The sequence below is a fragment of the Vigna umbellata genome, chromosome 2 (genome assembly GCF_029865625.1).
Source record: "Vigna umbellata cultivar VRB3 chromosome 2, Vumbellata_1.0, whole genome shotgun sequence".
Lineage (NCBI taxonomy): Eukaryota > Viridiplantae > Streptophyta > Magnoliopsida > Fabales > Fabaceae > Vigna > Vigna umbellata.
In genome coordinates, this window is record NC_142166.1 from 24724267 (window position 1) to 24735165 (window position 10899).

At 37.1% G+C, this 10899-nt stretch overlaps 1 protein-coding gene across 1 annotated transcript; it reads left to right on the plus strand.

The window, feature by feature from the left end:
- Positions 1 to 384: 384 nt before the first annotated feature.
- LOC148203680 (uncharacterized) lies at positions 385 to 4889 on the plus strand. Its single transcript, XM_088107711.1, has 4 exons — positions 385 to 2050; positions 2195 to 2632; positions 2717 to 3728; positions 4829 to 4889. The coding sequence occupies exons 1-4, from the start codon at positions 385 to 387 to the stop codon at positions 4887 to 4889; spliced, it is 3177 nt and encodes a 1058-aa protein (XP_087963837.1).
- The last annotated feature ends 6010 nt before the right edge of the window (positions 4890 to 10899 follow it).

Here is a 10899-nt window from a genome sequence, read left to right on the forward strand (position 1 = left end):
ATTTCATACTTTCTTTCTTTTGCTTGTTGAATATTTGTGTTCTACGTGTCCGTGATAGCTAGGTGCGCTACCATATAGACAAACCTTCGTTTGGTTTATTAGGGGCATAACATCGTTACATTCCAAAAAGGTTTTGAAAGACTTCTATCTAGAAACTTGGGTAAGAAACGTCAGGAGACACTCTGGCTAAGGAAGGACAAGGTTTCTAAGCTTGTCCATTGTGACTCACCTCTCCTTCCTGGGAGCTATTCGGTTTCTTCACCTTTAGAATCTCTATAGAAGTCATTCACCAAAAACACCTCAAATTCTCTTTTCAAAAGTTTTGATTCATACTTGTGCAAGGTTTTCAAATCATTGTGAAAACAATTTCTCTACTTCACAAGCATGAGTCACTCTAGTGTTCAAGGTAATGTCACTCAAGATCAAGAGAACATAGAGTTGCGAGAAGAGCTCAATAGAACCAAGACTGAGTTGAATGAGCTAAGGCAAATAGTCGCCACTCTTACTATCAATCAAAGCAGGCACACACAGGGAAATCACTCTCATAGGCAAAATTATGATCAAGATGATCATTCCCACCATAGTGATCACCATACTTACCAACCTTATGATCACTATCAACACCCTCCTAGGCGACATCACAACCATAGAGAACATCATGTAGAACCTAAGCTTGACCTTCCTCCTTTCTATGGTAGAGATAATGTTGAAGAATACTTTGAGTGGGAGATGAAGGTTGAACAAATTTTTGAATGCTACAACATAGATGATAGGAGGAGAGTGACCCTAGCCACCTTAACCTTTCAAGGTGCAGCCCTTTATTGGTGGACATCCATCATAAGGGACCAAAGGATGAATGGCGACTACAAAATCCAATATTGGAATGAGTTGAAAGCAGCCTTACACAGGCGACATGTCCCAGCCTATTATGCTAGAGAAGTCATGGACAAGCTCCATAGACTTCAACAAAGAAACATGAGTGTTGAAGAATATAGGCAAAAATTAGAGTTACTCATGTTGAGAGCGGGAATCAAAGAGGAGGAGAGATTCACCATAGCTAGATTCCAGAGTGGATTGAACTATGAGATTAGAGATAAGGTAGAACTTTTACCTTACTTAGATCTCAATGACTTTGTCCAGCTATGTGTGAGAGTGGAAGAACAAAATAGAAGAAAAGCTTCCACAAAGAGACCTTATGCTACCTCCTCTTCATATAGGAAAGATTTTAAGAGGGAGGGTAGTTTTCCAAGATATGAAGAATCAAAAGAGAGAGAGCGTGAACGAGAGAAAGATAAGATCAAAAGCAAGGATAGAGAGCTAAGAAAAGAAAAAGAGAACTCTAAAGGAAAGGAACAACGGTCTCCAAGAGAGCAAACTAGAGAATCCAAGGGTAGGGAGACTAGATGTTTTAAATGTGGGGCTAGAGGACACTATTCAACTGAGTGTCACTTCAAAAAGTCAACCTATATCCTTGAGCATGAAAATCATAGTGAGGTATCAACCTCCAGTGCATCTGAGTTGTCCTCATCTGAAGAGGAACATGAAGCTCCACCTTGTGATGGAGATCTTCTTATGGTTAGGAGACTCCTTGAAGCAAAGCATGTGGAGTTACAACAATCTCAACGAGAAAACCTATTCCACACACGCTGCAAAGTTCTTGATAAAACTTGTTCTCTAATTGTGGATAGTGGTTCTTGTTGTAATTGTTGTAGCTCTAGAATGGTGGAAAAGCTAGGCTTAACTCCTAGTCCTCATCCTAACCCTTACAAACTTCAATGGATAAAAGAGGATGGAGGAATAGTTGTTAAAGAACAAGTAAGTGTACCCATTTCCATAAGCAAGTATGAAGATCAAATCATTTGTGATATTGTTCCAATGGAAGCAGGTCACATCTTACTTGGGCGACCTTGGCAATTTGACAAACAAGCTTTGCATGATGGGGTCACCAACAAGATCACCATCCAACACAAAGGCAAAAAGATTATCTTGAGCCCTCTTACACCATCACAAGTGCGAGAGGATCAAATAATACTTAAGACAAAGTTGGATGGTGAGAAAAAGCTCAAAAATAAAACAGTTTCCAAAGAGAAGAATTTGAGTTTGGTAGAAAGTGCCTCAACCAATGTAGTTGTCCCAACAAAACATTCTAAAAATCTTTTTCTTGGACAACCTCACTTTCTTCTCTATTGCAAAGAGGCACTTGTTTCCATAAATCATCCACTTGATTCTCTTCCCAAAGGGTTACAAAAGCTTTTGAAAGAATTTGATGATTTATTTCCTAAAGAGGTTCCAAGTGGTTTACCACCTCTTCGAGGAATTGAACATCAGATTGATTTGATCCCTGGAGCTAGTCTTCCCAATAGACCAGCTTATAGGACTAACCCTACAGAAACCAAAGAGATAGAGAGGCAAGTCCATGATTTATTGGAAAAAGGGTGGATACAAAAAAGTCTTAGCCCTTGTGCCGTGCCAGTGTTGTTAGTCCCAAAGAAAGATGGTTCTTGGCGAATGTGTACAGATTGTAGGGCTATCAACAACATTACAGTCAAGTATAGGCACCCTATTCCTCGGTTGGACGATATGTTAGATGAGTTACATGGAGCAAACATGTTCACCAAGATTGATCTTAAAAGTGGATATCATCAAATAAGAATCAAAGACGGAGATGAATGGAAAACCGCTTTTAAGACCAAATTTGGCCTCTATGAATGGTTAGTCATGCCTTTTGGCTTAACCAATGCTCCTAGTACATTCATGCGACTAATGAATCATGTCCTTCAGGAATACATCGGCAGCTTTGTTGTAGTCTACTTTGATGACATTCTAATCTATAGCAAAGGTCTTAAAGAACATCTTCACCATGTGAGGAAAGTTTTGATTTTACTTAGACAACATCACTTATTTGCCAACTTTGACAAATGTACCTTTTGTCAAGAAAGTGTCATTTTTCTGGGATTCAAAGTTGGGAAAGAAGGTGTACATGTTGATCCTAGCAAAATCAATGCTATCCAAGAGTGGCCTGTCTTGAAAACAGTGGGAGAAGTAAGAAGTTTTCTAGGTCTAGCAGGTTTCTATAGACGATTTGTAGAAAATTTCTCTACTATTGCTGCTCCCCTCAATGAACTTTTAAAGAAAGATGTGTCATTCAAGTGGGATGAAAAGCAAAGTCTAGCCTTTGAGACATTGAAGCATAAGTTAACACATGCACCCATTCTACATTTACCTGATTTTTCTAAAGCTTTTCAAGTCGAATGTGATGCATCTGGGGTGGGAATAGGAGCTGTCCTTATACAAGAAGGTCACCCCATAGCTTATTTTAGTGAAAAACTCAGGGGACCTACATTGAATTATCCTACCTATGACAAAGAACTATATGCCCTTATTCGAGCATTGCAAACTTGGGAGCATTACTTGGTGTCTAGAGAATTTATTATCAATACTGACCATGAATCTCTCAAGTATATTAAAGGGCAAGGAAAGCTGAACAAAAGACATGCCAAGTGGATAGAATATCTCGAGCAGTTTCAATATGTCATCAAACACAAAAAGGGAAGTACTAATGTTGTTGCAGATGCTCTATCTAGACGTCATGCATTGTTAGTTACATTAGGATCACAAATACTAGGTTTTGATGACATTAAGCAACTTTATGAAACTGATCCTACATTTGCATCCACATATGCATCTTGTCTTAAGAAGCCATTCGACGGATTCTATCTTTCTGAGGGGTATCTTTTTAATAAAGGAAAATTATGCATACCCCAAGGATCCATTCGAAAGCTTCTTATCAAGGAAAGTCATGGAGGAGGACTCATGGGCCATCATGGAGTTGATAAAACTCTTCATACTTTAAAAAGCAAATTTTATTGGCCACACATGAGAATAGATGTCCAAAAGCATTGTTCTAGTTGCATAGCTTGTTTACAAGCTAAATCTAAGGTCATGCCTCATGGACTCTATCTTCCTCTTCCAATAGCTAGCACCCCTTGGGAGGACATTAGTATGGATTTTGTCCTAGGTCTCCCAAGAACTCAAAAGGGGTTTGATTCAATCTTTGTGGTGGTTGATAGATTTAGTAAAATGGCTCATTTCATACCTTGCCACAAAGTAGATGATGCTAGCTATATAGCAAAACTTTTCTTCAAAGAAGTAGTCAAATTACATGGTTTACCCAAAACTATAGTTTCTGATAGAGATGTTAAGTTCCTTAGCTACTTTTGGAAAACACTTTGGGCCAAGCTAGGAACTAAACTACTATTTTCTACTACATGTCACCCACAAACTGATGGGCAAACAGAAGTAGTAAATAGATCTCTATCAATTCTATTAAGGATAATGTTAAAAGGCAATATTAAAAATTGGGATGATCATCTACCTCATATAGAGTTTGCTTATAATAGAGTAGTTCATAAGACTACTAAACTTTCTCCTTTTGAGGTTGTTTATGGTTTTAACCCTATCACACCGCTTGATTTACTTCCTCTTCCAGATTCATCTTCTTTTCTTCATAAAGAAGGTATTTCTAAAGCGGAGTTTATCAAAAAGTTACATGAAAAGGTTAAAACCCATATTGAAAAACAAACTCAAAAATATTCTGACTACAACAACAAAGGGAGAAAACAAGTAATCTTTAAAGAGGGAGACTTAGTTTGGCTTCACTTGAGAAAGGAAAGATTTCCTTCTCAACGTAAATCCAAATTAAGCCCAAGAGGTGATGGTCCCTTTAAAGTGGTCAAGAAAATAAATGATAATGCATATCAATTAGACCTTCCTGAAAGTTATGGCGTCAGTCCTACTTTTAACATTTGTGATTTAATTCCTTTCACAGGAGATGCCCAACAGGATTCCCAAGATCTGAGGACAGATCTTTTTCAAGAGGGAGGGACTGATGGAGGACCATCTAAGCTTCACATAGGACCTTTAACAAGAGCCATGTCCAAGAGAATCCAAGAGGAAGAGGGAGCACTCAATACCTTACTCTTATGGAGTATCACTTACTAAGTTCTCTTTCTCTTTGCTAAATACTTTTACATTGCTTTTGTAGAATATTAATAAAAGGGAGGAACCATGTCTATGCAACTTAAAAGGGCTGCCACGTAAGTAAAGCAAAAGAAGCACAAATGGATGGTTGGTGCCCATGGCTTTGCATTACGTTCAACACCAAAGACAACAACTCAATCTTCTTCAATTGCTTTGCTGAGTTGGCACTTATAGCTTGCTGCCCAAGCTTCCTATATCTGTTTTACAGCATGTGCACATTTAAATAACTTGCACAATATGTTTTAGAAGCTCTCCTTCTTCTATAAATAGAGAGCTTCATCACTTGTAAAGGTAACTTGAATTGAAGTAAAGAAATGCTGCCAATTTCCAGCTATTACTCTCAAGTTCACCTCTGTGCTTTGTTATCTAGCACCTCCTCTAGCTTCTTTCCCCTTTGGAAAGCTTGCTGAGCTAGAATTCTACCAAACACAACCACTCAAACACCTCCAGCATATTAACAAACACCTACCGTGCATCCAGAAATTCCACTACATTCTTTCAATCCGCTGCCACTTCTCTGAGATTTGGATCTTCTTCTGCATATCCTGGAGTAGCCTCTATCACCAGCTATATTGGTGTAATCAGCAAGAGTTCTTCTGATATTATTGTTCTCCTTATTTTCTGTGCTATGAACAGAACCTTGTGGTGATGGTTGTAACAGAGTTTCCGGAGGAGGGAAAAGTTCTCTAGATGTTCTGATTCTTCTCCTCCGTCTACTGTCTTCTAATCCTTCAAGCAGAGGTTCTGTTGTTTTCTTGCTCCTAGTTCGAATTGCCTCCTGCATACACAAGAACACAAAACCCTAGAAAAGATTTGGTTAGCACAAAAAGATATAAGAGAAGATATAAGATTCAGAAAATAAAAACAGAAAACAGAAAAACAGAAAACAGAAAAATAAAATCAAATAAAATCAAATAAAATACAAACTGAAAAATATAAACAGAAAAATAAAATAAAATAAAAAAATTCGAAATTTAAATTAAAAATAAAAAAAAAATAAGTCAAAGATAATCAATAATCACACAAATTAACCAGTTAAACCAGAGTCCCCGGCAACGGCGCCAAAAACTTGAAAAACAAGTTTGTGACATCATATTTTGGTGTTCATAAATTTGTCCATCAAATAGGTTGTGATGTACTCGGTTTGAAAACCTTTATCTGCTGTGATGGTTTGACATTTACTTGTGCATGATCAGTATTACTTGATGATGCTTGGATATTGATTGATGATGAGATTGTACACCATATGCTGATATACATGTGGTTGTTCACAAGCTATGTGAACAGATGCATGATGTTGTGATTGTGATTATGATGCTAAGCAGGATGTGTGATGACAAATTTATGAACACCGAAAAACGGCGCCACAAACTTGTTTAACAATCGGCAAGTATGACCGAATCGTATCAAGTAATAAAACTCGGTAAGCCCAAGTATCGTTCTCCCAAAGGACTCACGGCCTAGTTAGTTATATGATTTGTTGATTATTTGAGACTTGTAAACAATTGATTGTAGGTTTAAATGCAAAAGACAATAAGTAAACATGTATGCATGAGTTTTGATCAATGGACAAGATGAACACAAACACTTGAACGAATTAGATGGATGAGTATGTTGTTGGGGTTATCAATTTCATCTTATCCACTCTCATATACTTTTAGGAATTCATCATTCTTTTCATCTATTGCTAATGCCACTCTCTAAATCACCTTGCAAGAAGGCCTATCCTTAATTACGAGTTCATACAATTCCTAGCATCCCTAATAATTAATTCTGAAGTGCAGAAGCTTAACGACAACCAATATGCTATTGGGAGAAATTCCTCGGATCTAGATTTCCCCATACGTTCCCATATCGACAAAATCAATAATCATGGCAATGAATGAGTTAAACAATGCAAGCTTTAAGCAAACAGGAAAAACCCTAACTAATGATGAAAGAAAGCATAAGTCTTAAAATAAGATGTTAAAACAAATTCCATATATGAGAGTTTCACAAGACTACATTGATTCCCCAACAACAATACAAAGTTTAGTTCACCATATTCATGGTGAAACTAGATGAACAATAATGAAAGAATGAAAGAGATAGAAAAACCCGAGAAAGAGAAGAGGAGAGCCGTCACCATCTCCCAATCTACCCCCAAGGGGTGAAAAGTGTGTTTCTGCTTCCTCCCAGCCAAAGATACAAACCCTAAGACATCTAGGTCTTTAAATAGGACATAAAAATAATAGAAAATGGGTCCAAGCCCAAACAGATCATAAAATCGCAGAAAAATGGCCAAAAACTCGTCTGGTTGACTTTTTCCGTATTCTGGTTGACTGGTTGACTTTTCTGGTTGACTGGTTGACTTTTCTGGTTTCTGGTTGACTTTTCAGCACTCCAATCATTCGGTACTTCAATTCTTCTTTCAAATCATTCAATTAGCCTACAAAATCAAGGGAATCTTGCACAAAACCATTAAATTCACTTTCAACTCTCTTATTCACAAAACTAAAGCAAAAATATGAGTTCAAACTAGTTTCTGAGTGTTAAAGGTTGCTTTTAGTTTCAATTTTAAGCATGAAAATAACAGTTTTTCAACTGTTATCACAACCCCAAACTTAGAACTTTGCTTGTCCTCAAGCAAACAAGATGTAACTCAATCTTCTACCAATCAATACAATGGTTCACTCCATTCACAAATCCTCTTTTCAAGATAAGTAAGTACTTCAATTAAGCTCATGACAAAGACTTCAATCAAGACATGCACATGCTTTAGTGTTCACAAAGTCACTTAATATCCAACAAATGCTATTTTTCATGAATGATCAACCAACTAAGCATGGATGTTCATGTGCTCATGAAATCTTTCCTCACTAGGTAAAGTGTTTCACTCAAACACAAGTGTATAAGAGGTAATCACTCATTCACACTACTATCAAAATGTCACATGAATTGACTTTGCCTTTCATTTAACCACAATCAAATACATTCACAAGCATGCATCATCACAAGGACTTTTCAATGGCTTATAATGTGGCTGGGCTAACAAGAAAATTGGTTTTTCTAGATCACAAAACCCTTGAGTTAAGAGAATCATATAAACACAATCATTCTTACTTATTCCCAACTTTCCTTTGCATTGAGCTTTGCTTTTTCTTCTCTTTTCTTTCTCTTTTTCTTTTTCTTTTCACATACTTAGTTCTTAGCTCTTAGCTCAATGCTTTCAATTTCCCTTTCATAACTTCCCAGCAACCCCAAACTTGGACATTTGTCAATACCACAAAATATTTTCTACTTAACTCAAGGTAAAGCTTTTCACAAGGGGTTTTCAAATTATGTTCAAGGCTACGGGTTCAAATGATAGAACACATAATGCTCTCTTTTAGTGGGCTAAATTTATGAATTTGGCTAATAAAAGGGTTACCAACAAATGGCCTTGATCATATGATGCAAACAATCAAGTAATTCAATCATAAAAAACCTGGGCAAAGTCATTCATGCTTTCACAGTAATAGTATTCAACAATAACAACTCTGGAGCTCAAAACCTCACATATAAGCTCATTCACATTCCACACATAACATCCTGCTTAGAATGTCACCTCACTATATACCTTTGAGTTTGAGTGAAACACTTTTGAGTGCTTGAGTGAAATACTGTCTTTGGTGAGGAATTGTTCCATGCATTGTATCATAACATTCTTGCCTGGATATTGATTATTCATAAGGTTTGCATCTGTTGTGTATGTCTTGATTATGTGAGCACCATATTTTAAGCTTGATTGGATAAAGCATCATTATATCTTGACTAATCTTTCTATGATGAGTAGACATGAGTGATTTACTTGTCTTAGAGGAAAATGCTTTTTGGTGTGCTAGACCGTTGTAGTATGATTGTTTTGTTTAAGCCAAGTTACATTTTGCTTGAGGACAAGCAAAGTTTCAAGTTTGGGGTTATGATAACGGTTGAAAATACTGTTATTTTTATTCTATTTTTATATTAAACGCACCTTTTTTGACTTAGAAACTTGCTTGAACTCATGTTTTTGCTTTAGTTTTGCGAATAAGTGAGTAGAGGTTATACTTTATGATTTCATCACTAAATTCCCTTTATTTTGTAGCTAATAATGTTCCTGGAAGAATCTCCAATAATATATAGAGTTGTATAGAACTGAATCAACCATAAAAGTAAGCAAAACAGTAAAAAAAGTGAGTTTTTGAATACTACCACCAGGGCTGAGCGCCCCTGAGGAGGGCTGAGTGCCAGTTTGTGTAGTGCAGGGCGCCTGAGCCCCAACTTTGTACCCAGGGCGCCTAAGCCCCAGTTTGTCCAGCACACCGCTTGGGCGCCCTTAGTGGGGCGTTGAGGGACAGCAAAGTGGGCTTGGACCCGTTTTCTGTTATTTTTATGTTCTATTTAAGGACTTGGACGTCCTAGGGATTGTATCTCTCTATGGCTTGAGCACAGGAACACACTTTTCACCCCTTGGAGGCATATTTGGGGATGTGGAAGCTCTCCTCTTCAATTTCTAGGGTTTTTCTATCTCTTCCATTCCATTGTACATCTAGTTTCTCCATGATAATGGAGAACTAAAGCTTTTTTGTTGTTGGAGAAGATGTAACCTCTAAACTCTCATGTATTTGAATTTGGTTTACTGGATAGCGTATGTGCATTGATTACAGGAAGCTAAATAAAGCCACTAGGAAGGATCATTTTCCTCTTCCTTTCATGGACCAAATGTTAGAAAGATTATCAGGTCAAGCTTTCTATTGTTTTCTAGATGGATATTCTGGATACAATCAAATTGTGGTAGATCCAAAAGACCAAGAGAAGACGGCCTTTACCTGTCCTTTTGGTATCTTTGCTTATAGAAAGATGCCATTTGGATTATGTAATGCTCCAGCTACATTTCAAAGGTGTATGTAGGCAATTTTTGCAGATCTCTTAGAAAAATGCATTGAAGTATTCATGGATGATTTTTCAGTTTTTGGAAATTCTTTCCAAAGGTGTTTGGCTAATTTGAACACTGTTCTTAAAAGATGTGTTCAGACAAATCTTGTTCTTAATTGGGAGAAATGTCATTTCATGGTAACTGAAGGAATTGTGCTGGGACATAAAATTTCTGCTAAAGGAATTGAGGTAGATAAAGCTAAAGTAGAAGTCATTGAGAAACTGCCTCCACCAACAAATGTAAGGGGGATTAGGAGTTTTCTCGGTCATGCTGGGTTCTATAGAAGATTCATTAAAGACTTCTCAAAAATTGCTAAACCATTGAGTAATCTTTTGATGAAGGACGCTCCTTTTGTGATGAATGAAGAATGTTTGAAAGCTTTTGACATATTAAAGAGCAAATTAGTTTTAGCTCCAATAATTGTAGCCCCAGATTGGAATAGAAATTTTGAATTAATGTGTGATGCAAGTGATTATGCAATAGGAGTTGTTCTTGGCCAGCGAAAAGAACAAATTTTTCATCCAATTTATTACGCCAGCAAAGTTCTGAATGATGCTCAGTTGAATTATGCAACCACAGAGAAAGAATTTCTAGCTATAGTGTATGCTCTAGAAAAATTTAGACCTTATCTTATTGGGTCTAAGGTGATTATCTATACAGATCATGCAGCTATCAAATATTTGTTGACAAAGCCAGATTCTAAGCGACGACTGATTAGATGGGTACTACTCTTGCAAGAATTTGATGTGGAGATCCGTGATAAGAAATGAAGTGAGAACTTGATTGCTGATCATTTATCACAGCTAGTCAACAAGGAGGTCACTAGCAAGGAATCAGAGATCTGGGAATCTTTTTCAGATGAAGCACTCATGTATATTCAGCAGAGGCCATGGTTTGCTGATATGGCTAATTTCAAAGCTGCA